We start from the raw sequence: 27,422 nt of genomic DNA, 5'->3' as shown, positions 1-27,422 counted from the left end.
CATTTAGGAATACTGCTTGATTTGAGAAACCGAATCAAGCGGGAGTTTTAGTGCTATTCGGCCACCAAACGCTATGTTGCAGTGGTGAGATGCTGGACTCGCATTCAGAGGGGCTGGGGTTCATTTTCCCCTTCGACCATGGAGATTTAGATTTTCTGTAGTTTCCGTAAATAAATTACAATGAATGCTGAGATGGTTCCATTCCGAATAACACGATCGATTCTTTTTCTTATTCTTCTACCAGTCTGAGATTTTGTTCCATCTATTAGTAACCTCGTCATCTACCGAATGTACACCCTAATATTCTTCCTTTTTACTGTTCAAAATTTCCATTTTGTGCATACATCGAACAATATGTACACGTTACGAATCGAATCTGCTAGACTGACCCCCTTGTATGCTACAGAACACCAAAGGGAACTGTACTATCATTAGAAATTTTTCGCATTGACAAGACAATGAAAATTGAATGTATCAGCCACTAGCTGCTGCACGCTGCAGTATATCTGCTGTGATGAGCGATGTCAAGTAAGTAAGCCACTGTCTGTGCAATAACGTCACTGCCCTATTTTTTCTGTCCTGTTGGGATAAGCATACCTCCACACCTCGTGATGTGCCTCCCCCCCCCCCCCTCCCACTCTCCCCTCTCCCATCTGCCGCAAAACACGAGATGGTGGCAGACACAGCACCGCTACTGAGCAGTTCACATGGAGAATTATGGGCAGGAACATGCAACTACGCCTGATGCTATTGAAGAAGCTATACATTATACAACATGTAGATTATATAATGAATTTAATAATTTTAACGCGATTATAGTCATAACCTGACGTAACTACAATCGTCTGGTCATACCTATGGGTTCTTGATTTGCTCTGGGAGATGGATGATAAGGACTACAGCATGCAAACATTAGTTCACTTTATTACAAGAATGATAAAAAGATTTATTTAACTTTACACAACCCATTTCCGCAGGAGTGATTCGAATATTTGTTACTGTCTCTGAACAGTAAAGCATCACTTGATGCAAGCAATTGCGAAGTCTTCTGTTGACGTACAAGTTCAATTTTTACAAAAGTACAGTTCCATCTGAGACCTGAATAGCGTTGGCGTCCTAAGTAGATGATGTTGACTGCTTGATCGGAGTCACGAACTGGACAGAGCAGGCCTATGCTTGGTTCTATAGCGACCTCTGACCTCTCCGCTGAGAGAGAAGGTGAGTCTTCAGAGGCGCCTTCCATTCATCATTGTGGATTGCTGCGAGACATTGATAATGTTTGTGTTATCGACGTGTGTAGCCGACTTTGGTGTGACTCTGTGACCTTGGGACGATACCGTAGTTTACGTTCACTGACATCTTCCATTCCCTACTTCACCCTCTTGTAGATCGATGTTTTTTCTTTTACTGTCTAAAGTAGCCTATGATCTTCCTCAGCGCTCAGGCTATTGCCCTAAAAATTTCACCAAAATTTTTTCAGTGGTTTAGTAATGACAACGAAACACAGTAATATTAGTATGGATTTGATGACTCGTACTGATATGTACAGGTTCCCACAACCAAGACCTAAGGGGAAGTAATTGACAGATGTGGAAGGAGAGTAAGAAAAATCTTGGGGCTCAGATCTTTAGAAGTTCATCGCACGATCCATCTAACAATCGTTAGTGAAAAGAGAGAAATATATAAATGTAGAACTGATAAGTGGACTGGGGACTTCTGGTAATGGGTCAGCACTTCGAGAAGGCGCAACAGTGAAAAAAATGGAAACTGTAAGTTATATTGTATCTCAGTGCTGTTCATAAAAATTACATCAATTTGAATGTACAACTTTCGTACTTACGTTGAAAGCTTCATAGTGGTCGCAAAACTCGAAGTACTAAGTGAGAAAAAAAGATATACACTATGTGATCAACAGTATCCGGATACCCCCAAAAGCATACGTTTTTCATATTAGGTGCGCTGTGCTGCCATCTACTGCCACGTACTACATATCAGCGACCTCAGTAGTCGTTAGACATCGTGAGAGAGCAGAATGGGGCGCTCCGCGGAACTTAACGGACTTCGAACGTGGCCAGGTGATTGGGTGTCACTTGTGTCATATGTCTGTAGGCGAGATTTCCACACTCCTAAACATCGCTAGGTCCACTGTTTCCGATGTGATAGCAAAGTGGAAACGTGGTGGGACACGTGCAGCACAAAAGCGTGCAGGTCGATCTCGTCTGTTGACTGACAGAGACCGCCGACAGTTAAAGAGGGTCATAATGTGTAATAATAGGCAGACATTTATCCAGACCATCACAAAGGAATTCCAAACTGCATCACGGTCCACTGCAAGTACTATGACAGCTAGGCGGGAGGTGATAAAACTTGGATTTCATGGTCGAACGGCTGCTCATAAGCCACACATCACGCTGGTAAATGCTAAATGACGCCTTGCTTGATGTAAAGATCGTAAACATTGGACGATTGAACAGTGGAAAAACGTTGTGTGGATTGACGAATCACGGTACACAATGTGGAGATCCGATGGCAGGGTGTGGGTATGGCGAATGCCCGGTGAACGTCATCTGCCAGCGCGTGTAGTGCCAAAAAATGGTACAAATGGCTCTGAGCACTATGGGACTTAACTTCTAAGGTCATTAGTCCCCTAGAACTTAGAACTACTTAAACCTAACTAACCTAAAGACATCACACACATCCATGCCTGAGGCAGGATTCGAGCCTGCGACCGTAGCGGTCGCGCGGCTCCAGACTGTAGCTCCTAGAACCGCTCGGCCACCCCTGCCGGCTGTGTAGTGCCAACAGTAAAATTCGGAGGCGATGGTGATATGGTGTAGACGTGTTTTTCATGGCGGGGGCTTACACCCTTGTCGTTTTGCGTGGCACTATCACAGCACAGGCCTACATTGATGTTTTAAGCACCTATTTGCTTCCCACTGTTGAAGAGCAATTCGTGGATGGCGATTGCATTTTTCAACTCAATCAAGTACCTGTTCATAACGCACGGCCTGTGGCGGAGTGGTTACACGACAATAACATCCCTGTAATGGACTGGCCTGCACAGAGTCCTGACCTGAATCCTATAGAACACCTTTGGGATGTTTTTGAACGCCGACTTCGTGCCACGCCTCACCGACCGATATCGATATCTCTCCCCAGTGCAGCACTCCGTGAAGAATGGGCTGCCATTCCCCAAGAAACCTTCCAGCATCTCACTGAACGTATGCCTGCGAGAGTAGAAGCTGTCGTCAAGGCTTAGTGTAGGCCAACACCATACTGAATTCCAGTATTACCGATTGAGGGCGCCACGAACTTGTAAGTCATTTTCAGCCAGGTGTCCGGATATTTTTGATCAGATAGTGTATATATTCTCAAAAGTGCCACAGAGCAATTGTATGGCAATTTTTACGTATGGCGTTATATGCAACACATTCAAAACGATATTACAATCTATGTTGTTATTGTTGTCTTCAGTCCAATGACTGGTTTGATGCAGCTTTCCAAGCCACCCTCTCCTGTGCGAGCCTCTTCATCTTTGAATAACTACTGTATTCCATATGCATTTGAACCTTCATACTGTACTCGTCTCTTACTCTCGCTCTGTCATTTTAGCCCCCCTTCCCTCCACCCCACCTACACACACACACACACACACACACACACACACACACACACACACACACACACACACACATCCCTCCAGAGGTCTAAGAATGTGTCCTATAAACCGATCCCTTCTTTTAGCCTATTGTGCCACAAATTTCTTTTCTCCTTAATTCTATTGAGTAGCTCCTCATTAGTTACGTGACTACCCACCTAATACTCATAATCTTTCGGCAGCACTACATTTCAAAGGCTTCTATTCGTTTCTGAACTGTTTCTCGTTCACGTTTCACTTTCGTACAAGGCTACGCTACAGACAAACGCCTTCTGAAAATACTTCCTAGCATTTAGTTTCATATTCGATTTTAACAAATTTCTCTTCTTCGGAAACAATTTTCTCTCCTTGCCAGTCTGGATCTTACATCCTCTCTACTTGGGCCATCATCAGTTATTTTACTGGCAGAATAGCAGACCTCACCCACTAGTTTTACAGTCCTATTTTCTAATTTCATTCCATCATCACCCACTGATTTAATTCGACTACATTCCATAACCCTTGGTTTTGTTAATTTTCGTCTTATATCCTTCTTTCAAGACACTGTCTGTTTACTTCAAATGCACTTCCAAGTTCTTTGCTGTCTCTGACAGAACTTCAATGTCATCGTCAAACTGCAAAGTTTTTATTTCTTCTCCCTGTACCTTATTTCCTTCACCAAATTTCTACTTGCTTTCCTTCACAGCTTGTTCTGTGTACAAATTGCATAACAATTTGCTTACGCTACAATTCTGTCTCACTTCCCTCTCAACCACTGCTTGCCTTTCATGCCCCTCGAGTCTTATAACTGCAGTCTGATTTCTGTACAAGTTGTAAATAGTCCTTCGCTACTTGTATTTTACCCCTGCTATCTACAGAGAGTTAAACAGTGCATTCCAGTCAAGTCGATATGAGGATTAAATTATATAACTCTTCGCCCAGAACAAGCCATGTTGATTATTTAGAGCCATGTGCTGGACAAGGAGTCGGACAGCTACCATTCGTCGGCAGTGTTCGTTCTAAGCGCGTCTGGCTGGTCAAGTCTGGAACAAATGGCGCCAGACAGGCCAGTGGCAGGTATCAGTTTTCACACCGTTGGGCGCGTTCAAACCATTGAATCAGAGCACAACAGACATCTGTATTCGAGTTACGTGTCGGCACACAGTAGATGAGTTTTTAGTATTGCCACAGAAGTTACATATGTCGTGACTATGTTGTAGATGACGCTGACACAGCATCAATTTTTCACTCTAAACTGTCATATATTGATAGAATATGACAAAATATGGAACAGTTTCAAAGCAAATTAGACAGAACTTTATACATTCACTCTGGCCTATTTCCCGTATGAATAACACTGATCTACACTATTACTTTGAAATTAAATGATATTGTTGTTCGTTGGCGTAGAAAAAGCCACGCTAAATCTTCCATGAAACGGTCTGTAATTTCAACTGTCGTTCCTAAATACCCATATACTGTAGATCTTTTATGGTGAACTGATTTGATTGTAAACCCGTCATGAGCCAGGAGAATAAAATTAATGTAGTACATCTGAAAACTTTTCGAACGATTAAAACTGTGTGATGGATCGACGTTCGAAACCTCAGATACGTATTCACGGACAATGCTTTTACTGACTGAACTACTTCAGGGAACTTCACTTCTACCAGCGCCTCTCTCATACTCCCCAAACTTCATGAAAGCTTTCGCGTGCTTTAAAACAGCGTACTCCCCGCTGTAGAGTGATATATTCGTTGTGAAAGCAATGAATTTGTTTAGTAGGAGACAGTCGATTCACAATTTTCTGCATTGTATGATGCAGCCATCTCACCTGCAAGAGAGTCTCCATTTACAAAACTGATTCTAGCAAACGAAGCACTCAAAGTCTTTTTAGACTCTCTTCACATGCCAGAAGAACATTCCTTCGAGAGTAAAGTCTGCAATCCTGTACTGTCGCTATGGTTCTGTGACCTCGTATCTCCTAATAGGACAGAGCCCCTCCCCGGTGTGAGTGCTTTTATACACGGAATTCTGTACTCCACATTCAGTTAGAATGCACGTGAGTTTGAGATGAGCACAGCACACGGTTTGGGGGCGAACTGCGTATTTTTGGACTAATAATACTAAGCGTGTCAAGCGCCTTATAAATTGTGTGACATCACAGCTCTTAACAAAGAGTTGGGAGGTGCTGCTTTTACTTTTCTCAAGCTGTCTCTAATAGCGAATCATTTAAAACTGCTATTTTTCACTTTTATACAGAATTTTACTCTTTTCTAATCCTTATTTGTATTACTTGTACTTATATTTGGTCGCTAATAACCGCGATATCGCTCTCGCCATTCGGATGGTTGATGACTTGTGAGCAGAACAAAGGTGCCACTCTTCAGTTAAATGAGTTTAAAATACATAAAATCGAAATATGATTAAAATGTGAGACATTTCACATGTTTTTGAACTTATTATCATGCTAAACAAATGAACTATTGAGTATTATCGTTTTAAATTAAAAGAAGTATAAGTACAACAAATAAAAATACACTCCTGGAAATGGAAAAAAGAACACATTGACACCGGTGTGTCAGACCCACCATACTTGCTCCGGACACTGCGAGAGGGCTGTACAAGCAATGATCACACGCACGGCACAGCGGACACACCAGGAACCGCGGTGTTGGCCGTCGAATGGCGCTAGCTGCGCAGCATTTGTGCACCGCCGCCGTCAGTGTCAGCCAGTTTGCCGTGGCATACGGAGCTCCATCGCAGTCTTTAACACTGGTAGCATGCCGCGACAGCGTGGACGTGAACCGTATGTGCAGTTGACGGACTTTGAGCGAGGGCGTATAGTGGGCATGCGGGAGCCCGGGTGGACGTACCGCCGAATTGCTCAACACGTGGGGCGTGAGGTCTCCACAGTACATCGATGTTGTCGCCAGTGGTCGGCGGAAGGTGCACGTGCCCGTCGACCTGGGACCGGACCGCAGCGACGCACGGATGCACGCCAAGACCGTAGGATCCTACGCAGTGCCGTAGGGGACCGCACCGCCACTTCCCAGCAAATTACGGACACTGTTGCTCCTGGGGTATCGGCGAGGACCATTCGCAACCGTCTCCATGAAGCTGGGCTACGGTCCCGCACACCGTTAGGCCGTCTTCCGCTCACGCCCCAACATCGTGCAGCCCGCCTCCAGTGGTGTCGCGACAGGCGTGAATGGAGGGACGAATGGAGACGTGTCGTCTTCAGCGATGAGAGTCGCTTCTGCCTTGGTGCCAATGATGGTCGTATGCGTGTTTGGCGCCGTGCAGGTGAGCACCACAATCAGGACTGCATACGACCGAGGCACACAGGGCCAACACCCGGCATCATGGTGTGGGGAGCGATCTCCTAAACTGGCCGTACACCACTAGTGATCGTCGAGGGGACATTGAATAGTGCACGGTACGTCCAAACCGTCATCGAACCCATCGTTCTACCATTCCTAGACCGGCAAGGGAACTTGCTGTTCCAACAGGACAATGCACGTCCGCATGTATCCCGTGCCACCCAACGTGCTCTAGAAGGTGTAAGTCAACTACCCTGGCCAGCAAGATCTCCGGATCTGTCCCCCATTGAACATGTTTGGGACTGGATGAAGCGTCGTCTCACGCGGTCTGCACGTCCAGCACGAACGCTGGTCCAACTGAGGCGCCAGGTGGAAATGGCATGGCAAGCCGTTCCACAGGACTACATCCAGCATCTCTACGATCGTCTCCATGGGAGAATAGCAGCCTGCATTGCTGCGAAAGGTGGATATACACTGTACTAGTGCCGACATTGTGCATGCTCTGTTGCCTGTGTCTATGTGCCTGTGGTTCTGTCAGTGTGATCATGTGATGTATCTGACCCCAGGAATGTGTCAATAAAGTTTCCCCTTCCTGGGACAATGAATTCACGGTGTTCTTATTTCAATTTCCAGGAGTGTAAAACAGAAAATAATGGTGTGATAAGCTGAACATCTTCGAAAGAAGGCCCCATATTCGGCGAAAACTGATGGTCTTCCACTGGGAAAGGATAGTTGGGGAAATGGAAGGAATGGAAGGTTAACCGTTCTGTAGAGTCGTAGAGTGTGGGTGTACGCAAAAGGAGCCCACTGAGTACAAACTGTGGAAATGAGGGTCGACTGGTAGGGGGCGGGAGGGGTGGGGTAGTTGGAAGGGGGTGAGTGGTACGAGGTAGAAATGGAGTAGAGGACTAGGGAGTAGCCCAAGCCATGGTATGAAGACAGGGAGAGATGAAGACGGGGATGAGCGACGGCTAGTGTTTGCTAGGATAGGGAGGGAAGGTTTAGACTTAATAGGATGCAAAAATACCTGGGCAGATTTCATTGTCTAAGAGAGGGAGACGGTTGAAGTGGTTGTTGGGAGAGTTGTAGGTGTGCGGGGTTTGTGGGATGCGTCCGTATGAGGAAGGAGAAGTGATAATTAGATTAGATGGTAGAGGAAACATGTAGGGTATGGCAAGGGGATGCGAAAGGTAAGAAGGAATGCACGGCGTTCTAGGATATGCAGAGAGTGATAAAAGTTGATGGAGCGGATACGCAGGCAACACTGGCGTAAGAGAGACTAGGTCCGATCAAGATTTCGTAGGTTGGGATGGTAATGGAGGGGGAGGGAAGGGAGGGCACAATCTCCATGTTTTGAAAGTTAGTTGATTGAATGTATTGTGAGCTTCCTGTTGAGTAGTTAGTAGGCGCAATAAAGACATGTGTGCATCCAGAATGTCTGTCGGCGAACGCCTCCATCCCGCCATTCTACCTCATTCTCTTCTATTCGACTTCTCTCCATTGCTTCCTCGATACCCCTTAGCGATCCGTTCCGCGTTCTTCCCCTTCTTTTCCTTCGAAGAAGTTGCCATTGAAGTGCTCTCTTGGACCATGCGTCACATTCCTTTCTTTTGTCGTGCCCTAATCATCCCAGCTGTCTTTCCTCTATTCTGTCGGTAATATTATAATGAGTCTGCGCCCTTCCTCTTATTTCCACTTCAGTCTGAAACCGCGCTGCTGCTACGGTCGCAGGTTGGAATCCTGCCTCGGGCATGGGTGAGTGTGATGTCCTTAGGTTAATTAGGTTAAAGTAGTTCTAAGTCTAGGGGACTGATGACCTCAGATGTTTAGTCCCATGGTGTTTAGAGCCCTTTAAACCATTTTTTCTTATTTGCACATTACATAGTCAGATCCGAAAATTCTAGGTGTTCTCCTTAAGTGGTCCGTTTCTAAAGCTGTAAGTCTCTTTGTAACCCGCTTTTATAAGATCGATTTCCTGTTCGTTCGGTACAAATTTTGTAACTGATTTTAAACTAACTTCCCGATGAGCTAGAGACTTGAAACTTTCAACGTAGCTCAGAACTCGATGACAGTACAGCATTAATCTTCTTTCGTATCTGGTGTGTGGCGGAGGGTAGTTGTGCACCACTGCTATTATCCCCTTTTTGTATCGCATTTGCGAATGCTTCGTGGTAAGTGCGGTTGCTCGTAAGTCCCCATGTCAGGTTGGTCCTCTCTGATTTTCACTATCGAAGTTTTTTCGTGAAATAATCGTAGGAGTAAGCCATGTTCTTGTTGACTCTGATAAAGAGAAAGTGGAATAATAGTGAAATTCGCCACATGTATCTGTTGTAATCTCGTCAAAATGTTTGGAATCTACTGAAAAATTTGACACATTCAAGACAAAACAGGGAAAACAATTATTTAAATAAAAATTTTTTAATATAAAACGTTTTTAAAACGGACTAAAAACTATAAAATAATTTCTCTTAGTTCAATGGAGACTGCTAACCCCATATAGACAGACCTGAAAAGTTATGCTCGTGAATATTTAATGACTACGAAAATACTTTTAGAATTTAAAACAAAAAACGAGGGGCGCATGGTTCAAATGGCTCTGAGCACTATGGGACTCAACTGCTGTGGTCAGAAGTCCCCTAGAACTTAGAACTACTTAAACCTAACTATCCTAAGGACATCACACACATCCATGCCCGAGGCAGGATCCGAACCTGCGACCGTAGCGGTCGCGCGGTTCCAGACTGAAGCGCCTTTAACCGCGCGGCCTCTCCGGCCGGCGAGGGGCGCATGCAATACGTAATTGATGCATGAGTAGTTCACCTCCTTGCTATTATCTGAGCCCGCCCGGCTAGCTGCGCGGCCTAACGCGGTGCTTCCCGAGCGGGAAGGCGCGCCGGTCCCCAGCACGAATCCGCCCGGCGGATCAGTGTCGAGGTCCAGTGTGCCGGCCAGCCTGTGGATGGTTTTCAAGGTAGTTTACCATCTGCCTCGGCGAATGCGGGCTGGTTCCCCTTATTCCGCCTCAGTTACACTGTCGGCGATTGCTGCGCAAACATTGTCTCCACGTACTTGTACACCATAATCACTTTACCACGCAAACATTTGGGGTTACAATCGTCTGGTATGAGACGTACCCGGGGGGGGGGGGGGGGGGGGGGGGGGGTGTCCAGTGGGGGCCGAACCGCACAATCTACATCTACATACATACTCCGCAATCCACCATACGGTGCGTGGCGGAGGGTACCTCGTACCACAACTAGCATCTTCTCTCCCTGTTCCACTCCCAAAGAGAATCAGGGAAAAATAACTGCCTATATGCCTCTGTACGAGCCCTAATCTCTCTTATCTTATCTTTGTGGTCTTTTCGCGAAATGTAAGTTGGCGGCAGTAAAATTGCACTGCAGTCAGCCTCAAATGCTGGTTCTCTAAATTTCCTCAGTAGCGATTCACTAAAAGAACGCCTTCTTTCCTCTAGAGACTCCCACCCAAGTTCCTGAAGCATTTCCGTAACACTCGCATGATGATCAAACCCACCAGTAACAAATCTAGCAGCCCGCCTCTGAATTGCTTCTATGTCCTCCCTCAATCCGACCTGATAGGGATCCCAAACGCTCGAGCAGTACTCAAGAATAGGTCGTATTAGTGTTTTATAAGCTGTCTCCTTTACAGATGAACCACATCTTCCCCAAATTTTACCAATGAACCGAAGACGACTATCCGCCTTCCCCACAACTGACATTACATGCTTGTCCCATTTCATATCGCTGTGCAATGTTACGCCCAAATATTTAATCGACGTCACTGTGTCAAGCGCTACACTACTAATGGAGTATTCCAACATTACAGGATTCTTTTTCCTATTCATCTGCATTAATTTACATTTATCTATATTTAGAGTTAGCTGCCATTCTTTACACCAATCACAAATCCTGCCCAAGTCATCTTGCATCCTCCTACAGTCACTAACCGTGGGTTCGGTGTTCGACGACGGTGGGGTAGGTGGACTGCTGTGGGCTGTTGTGGGGTTGTGAACCACTGAAGGCTACGGCGGGACGAAGCATGTCCGTCGTTTCTTAGTCCCCAGTTTAATACAATACAATACAATACTATTACCTACTCCATGTGCCGACGTTTTTCGTTTGACATTCTACAAGTATTTTCATAGCTGTTAAAAACTGATAAGCACAAATTTCCAGAACTATTTGTATGAGGTTAGGATCTGTATGGGGCTAGGAAATATTATTTTATACTTTTTAGTCTGTTTTAAAAATGAGTTATACTAATACGTATTTTATTTAAATTATTATTATTTATTTCTGTTAATTCCCAGGACTCACTCCCATAGCTTGTTATTGGTTCCACGATGAATCTGTATAAACGCATTTTAACCTTTAAAGTCATTTTTGAGGACGACAGGAATTATTTTTTGGATAGCCACCCTGCTGTGCTTGATGTGTTGTTAAATGTTCCCTGGACTAGCTGAGTTCTTTATTGGTAGTAGAGTGTAGTGGTTTGAGGAGAGCCCCCCGTGAGTGCGTGTGGCGCTGTGTTGCAGATACGTGGACTACGTGGTGCTGCGGACGCAGGCGATGAGGGACGACAGCGAGCGCGGCCTGGTGTACCACCCCAGCAGGCTGATGGGTCTGGACGACATGCTGAACGCGGTGAGTAGCGCCGCAGGCGGCAGCGGGCGCCCAGCTGGGCGGGACCGGTGGGCGGTGCGTGACGTAACGTAACGATGCGTGCTGTTGGGGCAGGACGCCGTCGTGGACCTGGTGACGAGTCTGGGCGCGTCGCCGGCGCAGCTGGTGATCACGCTGCCGGGGCAGGCCACCGCCTTCGAGCTGCGCCGCGAGGAGCGCACCGAACCCAGGTCCCCCGCCTCCGGGGCGCCCAGGACCATCTCACAGCCGGAGGTGAGTCGGCGCACCGCACCGAAACCCTGGTGACAGCCACGTACGGTGTCTAATTCCACTGGCAGTCGTGTGCACCACTACCGTATTATTGCCAACCTACCGGGTGATCAAAAAGTCAGTATAAATTTGTAAACTTAATAAACCACGGAATAATGTATATAGAGAGGTAAAAATTGACACACACGTTTGAAATGACATGGGGTTCTATTAGAACCAGAAAAAAAACAAAGTTCACACAATCTCCGGCAGATGGCGCTGGACAGCAAAACGTCAGTGACTGCGCATGACAATCGTGTATAAAAGGAGCTGTAATGAGAGAGAGAATCAGCTGCGTCTGTGTGTGTGCGTGTGTGTGTGTGTGTGTGTGTGTGGTCTGAGGTTTTCGGGCGCTAAACAGCATGGTCATCAGCGCCCAAACGCATAGAAACAGGAACACATGCGGTGAAGGGACGAAGACGGACAGGGAACAAGGAGAACGGCTAAAAGACACAGACCTGACGCAGTTGCAAATCCTCCCATACAGAGGCAAAACAAGAGGAGAAGAAACGCACTAAAAAATGAAAGGAAACACAAGGAAAAGAGAACAGAAATCGAAGTGAAACAAGTAGGTAATCGTGACTGGCGGACCTCTTACCTAAAACCTGGGTGTGCCAGTCACCCAGCAGCGCATTAAAATCCTCTCCCTAAAATTCGAGGCAACTAATTGGATAGGACACAAAACCGTAAGACCTTAACCACAGTCGTTGCGTCGTCTTGCAAAATAGAGGACAAATCCGGTGGCAAGGAAACCACCGTCCTCTGGTCAGAGAATAAAGGACAGTCAAGTAAAATGTGGCGGACAGTAATCTGGACGCCACAAGCACTGCAGACTGGGGGGTCCTCCCGCCGGAGTAAAAAACCATGCGTTAAGGGACTGTGCCCGATGCGGAGGCGAGTGAGGAGAACCTCATCCCGCCTGCATGACTGGTTGGACGTACGCCATGGCCGCGTGGTGGCGTTGACCAGACGCAGCTTATTTTCACCGACTGTCAGCCACTCCTCTTCCCATTGACCTGCAGTCGCAGCAAGTTGACGTTACCTGAAAAGGCGCTTTTAGTGAAGCTGTATTATCAGACTGGGGAATGTGCTAGTTCAGCGTTACGATCCTATCGCCATAGGAAGGGGATTCGAACGGGTAAAGGTCCGTTGACAAATGCAGCTGTGGCGAGAATGATTTCGAAGTTCGAAGCCACGGGTTATTTAGACGATAGACCCCGTAGTGGCCGACCGAGCACAAGGCGTAATGCTGCTGAGACAGTTCAGGAAGAAATGGAGACTGTGGCGGGCTCGTCTATGCACGGGGAAGTCAGCGCTCGTGCAGTCGCACGTCACACCGGCATCCCATACACTACTGTTTGGTTGGCACTTAGGCGTACCCTCCGATGCTATTCGTACAAAATCCATCGGCATCATGAACTGTTACCTGGCGATTTAGTGAAGCGGTGGGCATTTGCGGAGTGGGCGTTTCAAAAGGTGGCGGAAGATGACGATTGGTTGAGTAACGTGTTGTGGACCGACGAAGCTCATTTCACGCTCCGAGAGTCTGTCAACGCCCACAACTGCAGAATTTGGGTTACCGAAAATCCTAGAACTGTCGTGGAAACTCCACTGCACGACGAGAAAGTCACGGTATGGGTTGGATTTACGACATCTACCGTTATCGGGCCTTTTTTCTTCGAGGAAATGCGTGATTCTGGTTTTTTAACTGCTACCGTGACGGGTGAGAGGTACGCCGATATGTTACGGAATCGCATCATCCCCAGCCTGGCTGATAAACACCTGTTGGAACGTAAGATGTTTATGCAGGATGGCGCTCCACCCCATATTGCTAGACGCGTGAAAGATCTCTTGCGCGCGTCGTTTGGCGATGATCGTGTGCTCAGCCGCCACTTTCGTCATGCTTGGCCTCTCAGGTCCCCAGACGTCAGTCTCTACGATTATTGGTTTTGGGGTTACTTGAAGTCTCAAGTGTATCGTAATCGACGACATCTCTAGGGATGCTGAAAGACGACATCCGACGCCAATGGCTCACCGTAACTCCGGTCATGCTTTACAGTGCTGTTCACAACATTATTCCTCGACTACAGCTATTGTTGACGAGTGATGGTGGACACATTGAGCATTTCCTGTAAAGAACATCATCTTTGCTTTGTCTTACTTTGTTATGCTAATTATTACTATTCTGATCAGATGAAGCGCCATCTGTCGGACATTTTTTGAACTTTTGTATTTTTTTTTTTTGTTTTTTTTTTTTTTTTTTGTTCTTATAAAACCCCATGTCATTCCAAGCATGTGTGTCAATTTGTACCTCTCTATCTACATTATTCCCTTCATTTATTCAGTTTTCAAATTTATTCTGACTTTTTGGTCACCCGGCATTTTGGATAAACGGTCGTAAAAACTGAAATCTTTTATTTTGCAGATCGGTTTCGGTACATGTTGGATCGGCAACTAATAAGGTCACAAGATAGCTTCTTCTGTAATTGCAAAATTATTGTATGCAGTGAAAGTGAAGATATCTGTTGGAAGTAGTCATCACAGTACATGTTACACCTAATAGAAAATGTTGTGTTATTATGTTGTGGTCCTGCAATGTTCGAAAAGCTGCACTGAAGATGGTCATACAATGACCGACATCGATCTGTAAAATAAAGGATTTCAATATTTACGATCTTGCTGCCAATTATCCAAAATATATTAGTCCGATATGGATTCAAAATGTGGTCAGTAACACAGTATAGTTCAGAAGTATCAGCTGTACTTTTCAAAACGGCTTTCAAACCAGATCTGCGGCACAGTAAGGAAATAGAGCTCATTGGACAAAAAATTATTCAGCATGCTTGTCAAAGCCATAGTAACTTCATTTGCACGCACATTGTTTTAACTATTTCATTTTTTATTGATAATGAAGATGATATATCGATATTGCAGTGCCTGCGTTATTCTGATTACGATGCAAAATTCCTTTGGATATGCATGCATGTCCAAAGGAACTGGCACTGAGTAGACTACAGCCGTTATGAAATACATGATATGAATTCGCAGTTGCGGATAATGATTACCATCAGCTGTAGAATGGAATGACGGCAATGAAAATTTGTGCCGTACCGGGATTCGAACCCGGATTTCCTGCTTATCGCGAGCGGTCGCCTTACGATTTCGCTATCCGTGCACCTGTATTCGTACATCGATTATGTATATCCCCGTACAGGTATGGGTGTAGACATAATGGACGTACGAGTCCAGGTCGTAGACGCACGGTTGACGGCATACGGAAGTTTCGGTCGGGCCATGAGCCGTGCACGTACAGCCAAATGGATTGCCGGCACGGTAGCTCAGCGTGTTCGGTCAGAGGGTTTAGCTACACTCTAATAAAAACTGAGTGAACGGATCAACGAACAACCTGAACGAGTGTCATCGGACGTCCGCCACGAACAAAGTCAACGAACAAAATGAGAGTAAAAAAAAAAAATGGTAAGGCGATAAGCGAGGAATCCGGGTTCAGGCCCAGGTCCGGCACAAATTTTCATTGTCGTCATTACATTCTACAGCTGATGGTAGTCATCATTCGCATTTGCGAATACATTTAATGTATGATGATATTTGGCTTGTGGGGCGCTCAACTGCGTGGTGATCAGCGCCCGTACAAATTCCCAATCTTTTCACTGTCCAGTCTCGCCATCTTCCCGAATGATGATGAAATACAAAATACCCCATCTGGCCGGGACTTCGTGATCTAGAGGCAGCAATGCTAGCCACTAGAACACAAGCTGTGATCATTTTTATTGATGTGCACGTATGTGTCAGTCACTCAGTGTCATGGAATACGTGATAAATACAAATAATGTTCTGAAAAGAAAAGGTCATGACTGTCTGAAATAAGTTTAATATTCTTTACGACTACTGTTTCGGCTTTATAGCCATCCTCAAGTAACCTGCTAATATTTACAACTTTGGTGAGACTACCTACATACATGGCGGTTGTCCATGTGAATAATTATACATTGTAATCATACACTGCCCGTAATTAAGTCTACTTTAACTTGATGTCCATATTGCATCTATAGTAAACTGTCGTTGCCTAATTCGTAGTGATTCTGCGATATGTTGTAACGTATGGAATACGCTTTGACACTTATTTCATAGTTCGTTTACTGTAAAATACGATTTGATATTTAGTTCACAGTTCGTTTACTATGATGTTAAACGTTTACAAACTATAATTAGCTAACCAACGATAATGTTATATTTCACTGATGGGACTTTGCTGTCACTTTTATCTTTCGTCTGAATGTGTTTTGTTGGCCATATATACTATCCATTTTTGTGGTATAGTATGTCAATAAAGTGTTCGAGATAATATTTATGCTTAGCATACAAACCATCACATAAGTGTTTGTAATTACGACATACCACGGAATCACAAATTAACTAGACTACGACAGTTTGCTATAGATGCAATACGAACATCAAATCAAAGTAGACGTAAGTATCAATGTATAATTATTCACATGCAAAACCTCCGTATATGTAGATAGTCTCATTACTGTTCTGCTCACATGTTACTTGACAATGGCGATAAAGACGAAACAGCTGCCGTATAGAATGTTAAACTTATTACAGCTGGTCCCAGACTTTTGCTTTTCAAAATGTCGTGTTGTGACGTGCACTTCGCTGCGGGCCCAATCGAATGAAAACATATATTGAATAACTTGAAAGAAAACAAAACAAGTTAATAACGTATAGTGCTATGACACTCGAGAATGAAAATAACGCTGAAAATAATGATAGTAAAAAATTACACAACAAATATATGAATCAACAGGTGCTTAATGAGTGACTAAAGTGCGAAAATGTATGCATCACGTTACTTGAACAAAAATAACAATGATAATAACATAAAAGGATAAATAGTACTTTGTCTTAATAATAAGACGAAATTGGGTGAACTGCAGGTCATGGCCTAATAGAAGGAATAAATCCAGTATCCGCCTAGAATAATTTTGAAAAGCCGTAGATATCTAAATCAGGACGGGTAGGGAATTTCTCGCCACGACACCCTAGTATTAACAATTCTCAGCGTTCGTGACGCATCAGACTGGAATGAAAGCTCGAGCTCTCTGCGTTTACGTCCATCGTCTTCGTGAAGAGCAGATTTTCATTCTCTGCCCCTAAATTTCTAGTGGGCTTTTTGAGTTATGGCCCGTCACAAAGTCAGGGTCTTTTCAGCCAAGTACCAGCTGACCTGCTAGTGGAACAATGTGAGGCCCAATAGGGAATATTTGGAAGGGGGTTTACAGTTCGGAATTTATCTTCTATCTGAGGGAAATTTTCCAATAATCTTGGTCAAAAACCGGGAGATGGGAACCATTTTTGAATTCCTGAACAATATGTACAAGCGAAAACATGAAACCTTATTTTATGTTTAAGTTTATTTGTATATAGATGTAAGTCATAGACTTTCTTGACATGCGCAGCAAACCTTAGCCGCTACAGATAGCCGGAAAGCGTTGTTTCGTGACTGATAGTTTTCTTGCTTTCTTTGCTGACCATTTCATTCCCTTCTCATGGGGAAGGGAGTGAGGTCGTTGCCACGTTGCTGCTCTTCTGTCATAAAGCACTGAAATATATATGGATGGAATTATTCACAGATAAACAAACTAATGAGATTAAAATGCATAAATGTGCTGCCTAACACGGTATTACTATTGGAACGATTTTTTTCTTCAGTCAAAGTTGACATGCATCAGTTAACTTTTAGTTCATGCCAATCTGTCTACGTAGGCCACACGAACAGAAATTTTAAAATTAGGAATTCTGAGCATCTCAGAGCCTTAAAAAGTATAGTACACATTCCAATTTTGCGATCATCTTCTATAAGACAACAACTACCCAAATAACGATGAAACTGATACCGTGATCCTCAGAGGAAGCAGCAGTTCCTACCAAAAACTTACGGCACAGCAGAACTACCACACAGAAAAACCAGTGATAGAAAGAAAGAAAGAAAGTATTGAACGAATACGAAACATGGTGTAAGAAAACACTGTTTCCAACACTAACTTAATTGCACAAAGACACTTTCCCAAATAAAATATTGTATTGGAATACCCTCGAATACACCAAAACAATGCCCTCTCCCATTTCTCTCTCTCTCTCTCTCTCTCTCTCTCTATCTCTGTCATTACACACACACACACACACACACACACACACACACACACACACACACACACACAGAGAGAGAGAGAGAGAGAGAGAGAGAGAGAGAGGCACTACTTACGGCTTCGCCCGATTGTGCATCTCCGGACTGTCTTCTTTTTCTATAGTAATTACATAAGCTGTTTTCCACACTTTTTATACTCCACTCTCACCTGTTTTCACGCCATTTTCGCGCAAAAACGAGATTTGAGAAAAGAGTTATGTCGCCATACTCATAGAGACACGCGATATTATTATTACCGTTCACGTGTTCGTCGTTTTGTTTCTGTTCAGTGAGGCGCTACTTTCAACGTTTGGTGAACACTTTTTTGTGGTGTGCCTGCTGGTATATATATATATATATATATATATATATATATATATATATATATATATATATATATATTCTATGAGTATGGCAACACAACTGTTTTGTCAAATCTCGTTTTTATGCAAAAATGGCGTGAAAATAGGTGAGAATGAAGTAGAAAAACTGTGGAAAACAGCGTATATAATTACAATAGAAAAAGAAAACAGTGTGGAGATGCAAATCGGGTGAAATCATAGGTACAGTACATACAAAACCATTACTCATGAGAAAGTAAAAAGTTTTTAAAACAATAAGCAAATTCTTTACTACTATTTTGCAAATGACATGTTCTCAGTCAATAATAAAAGTCATCAAAAAAAGCCAAGCCGTAGAAATCTACTCCTCACAAGTATCGTATTTTCAGATGAGTAATGGAAACAAAATAAATAAAAAGCACGTTATCTTTCTTAGGCCTAAAATAGAAGAGCAGTCATGAACTTCGTATGATATTTTACGTAGATCAATCGAGACCCACATAAGATGAGACACAGGTATCGAAACATGTTTGGGTAAATGGAAAAAGAAACGCATTGTGTTTTGCAGCAGGTGAAGTTTAAAAACTCAGATTTAATCAAGAATGCTGAGGAATCAGAAAGTGGGTTAGCTCGTAATTGGCTGGCAAAGCGAGAATACTCCATGAAGCGCAGAGCTCGTGCGAGACGTGGCAGTGAGTTGAGTGATTGAGTGAATAACGTGTGCTGTGGTGTGGTGTCCTGCAGCTGTGCCGCGCGCTGTCCCGCGGCAACTGGACCCTGGAGCGGGACGAGGACCAGACAGCGCCCTACGCCTACAGCGGCCGCCGCTGGATCGCCTTCGACGACGCGCTCAGTGCCTCCATCAAGGTACGTGCCAGCAGGCTGCTCCGTCACAGCCGTAGGTGGCGCCACGGCTGCCAAGCGCCTACTCAGATAGCTAACCACTTGTATAACAACTACATTCTTTGCAATGTGAAACACGTCTTCTGTACAACACTTACATACTTTCAACCAAAATTTATATGTCATTACTTTTTGACTATTTGCATACGATTTTGTAGAGGAGAGGATCCACCAGATAGCAACAATTGATTTTCTGAACTTTACCTGGAGACCTGTTTCGATAAGTTCATTTCCACAACGGATGACATATCACGAGAGGTGCAGCAGCTGTATAATTTATTTTTTAAAAAAATTATCGTAACGGTCGCAGCTGCAAATACTAACACTTCATAATAAGTGTCGATCACGCTTCATGATCATCTCCCGATATAAAAATGAAACACTTTTGTGTATAATATATATCGAAAATACCTAAAATTTTAAATTCTCAAAATTGTATCTGAAAAAGCAGGTAACATAAACCGAAAATCTTTAAAGTTTTGAATTCTTAAAATTGCAACTGATTAGTCGAGTCGTGAAAGGTCGAACTTCTTTAAAAAGAACATAGTCATAGGTAGTGTTACAGGCCTTTTGCTGTTCCTTATCTATATAAACGATTTGGGAGACAATCTGAGCAGCCGTCTTCGGTTTTCTGCAAATGACGCTGTCGTTTATCGACCAACAAAGTCATAAGAAGTTCAAAACAAACTGCAAAACGATTTAGAAGAAATATTGGAATGGTGCGAAAAGTGGCAGTTGACCTTAAATAACGAAAAGTGTGAGGTCATCCACATTAGTGCTAAAGGGAACGCGCTAAACTTCGGTTACACGATAAATCAGTCTAATCTAAAAGCCGTAAATTCCACTGAATACCTAGGTATTACAATTACGAACAATTCAATTTGGAAGGAACACATAGAAAATGTTGTGGGGAAGGCTAACCAATGACTGCGTTTTATTGGCAAGACACTTAGAAAATGTAACAGACCTACTAAGGAGACTGCTTGCACTACGCTTGTCCGTCCTCTTTTAGAATACTGTTGCGCGGTGTGGAATCCTTACCAGATAGGACTGACGGACTACATCGAAAAAGTTCAAAGAAAGGCAGCACGTTTTGTATTATCGCGAAATATGGGAGAGAGTATCACAGAAATGATACAGGATTTGGGCTGGAAATCATTAAAAGAAAGGCGTTTTTCGTTGCGACGGAATCCTCTCACGAAATTCCAATCACCAACTTTCTCCTCCGAATGCGAAAATATTTTGTTGACACCGACTCAAATAGGGAGGAACGATCACCAAGATAAAATAAGGGAAATCAGAGCACGTACGGAAAGATATAGCTGTTCATTCTTCCCGCGCGCTATACGAGATTGGAATAATACAGAATTGTGAAGGTGGTTCGATGAACCCTCTGCCAGGCACTCAAATGTGATTTGCAGAGTATCCATGTAGATGTAGACATGTAGACGTGGATAATCTGGTACGCTTGTGACAACATCACATTCCATCGTAACTGGCATTTTATTAAACCGACTATTCATCATTCAGAGCCACACGTCATGAATGATGGGCCGGGAGGGGGAAGGTGAGGAGGAGGGAGGAAAAGCAGTGACACTGTGCGGTAGTGAAATGTAACAAAGATATTGCCTAACAGTGTGACATAATTAACTGAAAACTAAGAAGCAGTTTTTGATAGATGAAACATCTTGTTAAAATTCATAATTGAATTAAAACATAGAGCGCACTAAGTTTTCATCAGAGGGCGTCTTAGATGTGCTGAGTATATCGTCAAAATTCATAAAGCACACCGAATTCTTGAAATCACACTTATTCTTGAAACGCCTTCTGCTGTCAGAACCAGCTCCGAAAGTAAAATTGTAGCATGGAAGACTGATTCTGGCGTGCAACTGTACCATCTCCGAATATGCTTCAGCCACGAATTCCTCGTCTTCTGACAGACCTTCTCCCTTGTGCTTTCCTTCAATGATGACTCGTTATAACGGGTATCTTTCGCCTATAGTTTTCCTTTGTTTTATAGTGAGCAATTGCTCTTTCAGGCGACGAAGGAGTTCTTCGTTTGAAATTTTTAGCACCCAAGGTATGCATAAGAGATACCGATACATTTCAAAAGCATCAAAAGCATAAAATATTAAATACAGACTCCCAGGTAGATGCCATTTTCCTTGACTTCCGGAAGGCTTTCAATACAGTTCCGCACTGTCGCCTAATAAACAAAGTAAGAGCCTACGGAATATCAGACCAGCTGTGTGGCTGGATTGAAGAGTTTTTAGCAAACAGAACACAGCATATTGTTCTCAATGGAGTGACGTCTACAGACGTTAAAGTAACCTTTGGTGTGTCACAGGGAAGTGCTATGGGACCATTGCTTTTCACAATATATATAAATGACCTAGTAGATAGTGTCAGGAGTTCCATGCGGCATTTCGCGGATGATGCTGTAGTATACAGAGAAGTTGCAGCATTAGAAAATTGCAGCGAAATGCAGGAAGATCTGCAGCTGATAGGCACTTGGTGCAGGGAGTAGCAACTGACCCCTAACATGGACAAATGTAGTGTATTGCGAATACATAGAAAGATGGATCCTTTATTGTATGATTATATGATAGCGGAGAAAACACTGGTAGCGGTTACTTCTGTAAAATATCTGGGAGTGTGCGTACGGAACGATTTGAAGTGGAATGATCATATAAAATTAATTGTTGGTAAGGCGGGTGCCAGGTTGAGATTCATTGGGAGAGTCCTTAGAAAGTGTAGTCCATCAACAAAGGAGGTGGCTTACAAAACACTCGTTCGACCTATACTTGAGTATTGCTCATCAGTGTGGGATTCGTACCAGGTCGGGTTGACAGAGGAGATAGAGAAGATCCAAAGAAGAGCGGCTCGTTTCGTCACAGGGTTTTTTGATGAGCGTTATAGCGTTACGGAGATGTTTAGCAAACTCAAGTGGCAGACTCTGCAAGAGAGGCACTCTGCATCGGGGTGTAGCTTGCTGTCCAGGTTTCGAGAGGGTGAGTTTCTGGATGAGGTATCGAATATATTGCTTCCCCCTACTTATATTGCTTCCCCCTACTTATACCTCGTAGATTAAAACTGAATAAACTGCAAAAAAGTGGGAATTTAAGGAGATGGGACCTGGATCAACTGAAGGAACCAGAGGTTGTACAGAGTTTCAGGGAGTGCGTAAGGGAACAAATGGCAGGAATGGGGGAAAGAAATACAATAGAAGAAGAATGGGTAGCTTTGAGGGATGAAGTAGAGAAGGCAGCAGAGGATCAAGTAGGTAAAAAGACGAGGGCTAGTAGAAATTGTTGGGTAACAGAAGAAATATTGAATTTAATTGATGAAAGGAGAAAATATAAAAACGCAGTAAATGAAGCAGGCAAAAAGGAATACAAACGTCTCAAAAATGAGATCGACCGGAAGTGCAATAGAGGATAAATGTAAGGATATAGAGGCTTATCTCACTAGGGGTAAGATAGATACTGCCTACAGGAAAATTAAAGAGATCTTTGGAGAAAAGAGAACCACTTGTATGAATATCAAGATCTCAGATGGAAACCCAGTTCTAAGCAAAGAAGGGAAATTAGAAAGGTGGAAGGAGTATATAGAGGGTCTATACAAGGGCGATGTACTTGACGACAATATTATGGAAATGGAAGAGGATGTAGATGAAGATGAAATGGGAGATATGATGCTGCGTGAAGAGTTTGACAGAGCACTGAAAGACCTGAGTCGAAACAAGACCCCGGGAGTAGACAACATTCCATTAGAACTACTGACTGCCTTGGGAGAGCCAGTCCTGACGAAACTCTACCATCTGGTGAGCAAGATGTATGAGACAGCCGAAATACCCTCAGACTGCAAGAAGAATATAATAATTCCAATCCCAAAGAAAGCAGGTGCTAACAGATGTAAAAATTACCGAACTATCAGTTTAATAAGTCACGGCTGCAAAATACTAACACGAATTCTTTACAGACGAGTGGAAAAACTGGTAGAAGCCGACCTCGGCGAAGATCAGTTTGGATTCCGTAGAAATGGAACACGTGAAGCAATATTGACCCTACGACTTATCTTAGAAGCTAGATTAAGGAAAGGCAAACCTACGTTTCTAGCATTTGTAGACGTAGAGAAAGCTTTTGACAACGTTGATTGGAATACTCTCTTTCAAATTCTGAAGGTGGCAGGGGTAAAATACAGGGAGCGAAGGGCTATTTACAATTTGTACCGGAAGCAGATGGCAGTTATAAGAATCGAGGGGCATGAAAGGGAAGCAGTGGTTGGGAAGGGAGTGAGACAGGGTTGAAGCCTCTCCCCGATGTTGTTCAATCTGTATATTGAGCGAGCAGAGAAGGGAACAAAAGAAAAATTCGGAGTAGGTATTAAAGTCCATGGAGAAGAAATAAAAACTTTGAGGTTCGCCGATGACATTGTAATTCCGTCAGAGACAGCAAAGGACTTGGAAGAGCAGTTGACCGGAATGGACAGTGTCTTGAAGGGAGGATATAAGATGAGCATCAACAAAAGCAAAACGAGGATAATGGAATGTAGTCGAATTAAGTCGGGTGATGTTGAGGGTATTAGATTAGGAAATGAGACACTTAAAGTAATAGATGTAGATGTAGATGAATTCTTTTCACTGGATACTTGTCAAGGGTTCAGTGAGTGAGACGAGGTGTGCTCGCTGGCCGCAGGGCAAGTACGCGGTGGTGCGCGGGCTGGGCGGCACGGCGGTGGACGCGGCCGACGCGCTCGACTGGCAGGGCACGTGCGGCGCCCCGGCGTCCCAGCTGCGGGCGCTGCACAGCGCGCTAGCGCAGCTGCGGCGAAGCTCCCGGGGCGCGCTGCTGCACGGGCTCGAGCAGGACCTGCACGCCGTGCCGCAGCTCGGCTTCACAGGTAGGCACGCCACACACCTCTCACCGTCACTGCCTCGCCGTACACAGGGCTGTTGCACGGATTTGCATCAGACATCTAGGGGTGATAGATCACATCATAGGGACCAACTTTCGTTCGAGATAATATGTTCACTGCCACACTCCGGCGGCGCTACGACTCCTTTTGTATCGGTTACGCCCCTGAGAGCCGGCACAGCGTAGGCACTCTGTCGCCTGCATATGCCTTGTGTGTTACCTATAATACAGTCGCTGCTCTGTATGAAAGGCTTTAGTCACCGTAAAACTTAAATACACTCTCTTTTAAAACGACGTACCACGAAGGAATTCTCCAAATTTGATAGAATTCGGTGGACGTGACATAGATGTACAGACGAAGAAATGATTACAATCGGAGAAAAAATGAGTGATATATTCCATAAAAAGAGCTTCGCAAATTGTGTAAGAATAAAACGTTGGCCCAGCTCTGACCCCTATGCAAGCAGTTATTCGGCTTGACACTGATTGACGGAGTTGTTGGATGTCTTCCCGAGATATATGGTGCCAAATTCTGTCCATTTGGTGCATCAGATCGTCAAAATCCCGAGCTGCCCTCAATGATCCAAACGTTATCAATCTAAGAGAGATCATGCAATCTTGCTGGCCAAGACAGGGTTTCACAAGCTATAGAAACTCCCGCCGTGTGCGGGCGAGGATTACCTTGCCCAAATGTAAGTCCAGTGGGGCATCTCCAGACACGTCTTCGCTGGTCACTAGAGCTCATTTGCAAGTGCAACTCATCACTGTGGAGAATTGTACTCCAGTCAATGAGATTCCAGGCCGAATGTCCTTGACACCACTGAAACTGGGCCGCAAGGGGCGCCATGAGCTTAGCCCCTTTCTACGAGCGGTCCTCGTAATCAACGAGCAAACGTTGCACGTCGGATCAATAATAATCATGAATCCGGAGCTCTGAGTGCCTCTGTGACGAATGCTCGGTCCTCCCGCTCTGTCGTCACCCTAGGTCAACCACTCCCTTCATGGCGCTTTATTCGGCCATGGTTCGTCCATTCCTGCCAACATATGGTTCAAATGGCTCTGAGCTCTATGCGACTTAACTTTTAAGGTCATCAGTCGCCTAGAACTTAGAACTAATTAAACCTAACTAACCTAAGGACAGCACACACATCCATGCCCGAGGCAGGATTCAAACCTGCGCAGTAGCGGTCCAGACTGTAGCGCCAAGAACCGCACGGCCACTCCGGCCGGCCTTGCCAACATAACTGAATAGTGGCATAGCTCCTGTTCAAATGTCGAGCGGTTCACCGATTACTTCAACAGGCTTTTTTAAGCCCGACTAATCGTCCTCTCTGAAATGCTCAGATCTGTGTATATTGCTAACGCATCTGTCTGCGAGCATATTTATGTCCAACTGAGTACATGGAATCAAATTCGCAAAGAATTTATGCCCTGATAGCGACATGTCTCCTGTTTACTACCCTTGCCAAATGCGCGGCGAAACTGCGCTGCAGCATTACGCATTCATCCATCGGCCGCCAATGTTTACGACTTTTCAATGTCTGTCGATACGTGCATGAATATCAGTCTGTGACCAGTTTGCTTCGTGGTGCGCAGTTATCCTTTTCTGTGTGTCTTAGACTGTATTTATCGCACTCTATCAATCTACTGGGGTAGATATTATGCAGCACACTTCGTTAGCAGACTCTGCTAGTACCATGAAATCTCTTCGGGCCAGTGAATACTAAACGACGCCTAGTGTCGCCATGAACCATCGACGGACGTTTTGTCCTTAACAAAAGTTGTTGTCCACAACGTGATCTATCACTCCAGATCTTCTATACAAAGACTCTAAAACACCTTGCACGGTATTCCGCTAATCTAGAGTACATCCATTACTAATAATAAACAATAAACACTCCTGTATTTTCTACCCAACTACAGTCGTGCCCCACAGATTTTAGCACCATCCCTTTATTTATTATATGCTGCTGACGTCCCAAAGCTCCTGTGCCTACTGCAATATCTTTTTCTCACCTTTCATTCCATCTTCCATTGATCCCTATGATCACCTGCACTCTCTCCACGCAACTTCAAATCTTGACACAACCTGTGCTACACGTCGATCTTGCAAAAATCCAGGTCGTTATTATGAGAATGTGCATCACAATACATTGATATTATGATATTTACTTAACTGTACACAGTCGTTTCGTCCACTTCACTAAAACACCAAAAATTCCCAGTGAAAGTAGGTTGAAGTCCGGTGGGTGTTTTTTGTACCATCGCTTGGGCCCATTCATTCAAGTTACCGTGACCATGAATTCTCAGTTAGCAAGAGGGCACTTTGTTTCATGACGAGTGTGCACTGCACTCACACATCCCAGGTTTGACGAAAACTCAGGCCATCTGTCACGCTTTGACTAGTCCAGTAACTCGCCTGATCTTCTTAATCCCATAGTCTGCAAGTATCCGGAAGACCAGATGAAATGTAGCAAGCAAAATCTGCCTTTGAGATATAATTCTCAATGAGTCGTCTCAGCTGAACGTGACATACACAGTCTGACCAAAAGTATCCGGACGTCTATTAGTGGACATTAATATGGAGTGTGTCCACCCTTTGCCTTTATAACGTCTTGAACTTTGTTGGGAATACTTTCAGTGAGGTGTCGGAACGTCTGTGGAGGAATGGCAGCCCATTCTTCCTCAAGAGCCGAAACTAAAGTTTGTAGTGAAGCTCTAACGCCTCCCAGAGCTGTTCCTCTGGGTTCAGATAGAGACCCTCGAAGGCCACACCATTTCAGGAATTTTACTGTCCACAGACCTTTGCCTCACAGATGCTGCTTTATAACACGATCCATTGCTATGCTGATAAAAGCAAATATGGCTCTGAGCACTATGGGACTCAACATCTTAGGTCATAAGTCCCCTAGAACTTAGAACTACTTAAACCTAACTAACCTAAGGACATCACACACACCCATGCCCGAGGCAGGATTCGAACCTGCGACCGTAGCAGTCCCGCGGTTCCGGACTGCAGCGCCAGAACCGCTAGACCACCGCGGCCGGCAAAAGCAAATATCATCTCTGAAATGTTCCTCTATTGTAAACAACACACAATGTAGTAAAATTCGTTCATATTGTTCAGCATTTAGTATTTTCT

At 44.3% G+C, this 27,422-nt stretch overlaps 1 protein-coding gene across 1 annotated transcript in view; it reads left to right on the top strand.

The window, feature by feature from the left end:
• Nucleotides 1–27,422, top strand: part of LOC126456344 (uncharacterized) — a 231,013-nt gene that overhangs the window by 121,829 nt on the left and 81,762 nt on the right. The window contains exons 8-11 of the mRNA XM_050092096.1: nt 11,516–11,624; nt 11,718–11,876; nt 19,206–19,328; nt 24,062–24,266. Of these exons, the coding sequence (XP_049948053.1) occupies nt 11,516–11,624; nt 11,718–11,876; nt 19,206–19,328; nt 24,062–24,266 (596 nt within the window). The remainder of the gene's footprint in view (nt 1–11,515; nt 11,625–11,717; nt 11,877–19,205; nt 19,329–24,061; nt 24,267–27,422) is intronic.

Source organism: Schistocerca serialis, chromosome 2 (assembly GCF_023864345.2).
Source record: "Schistocerca serialis cubense isolate TAMUIC-IGC-003099 chromosome 2, iqSchSeri2.2, whole genome shotgun sequence".
NCBI classification, from domain to species: Eukaryota; Metazoa; Arthropoda; class Insecta; order Orthoptera; family Acrididae; genus Schistocerca; species Schistocerca serialis.
Note: the sequence above shows the minus strand (reverse complement) of the source record. Positions and strands in the feature narration are given on the sequence as shown.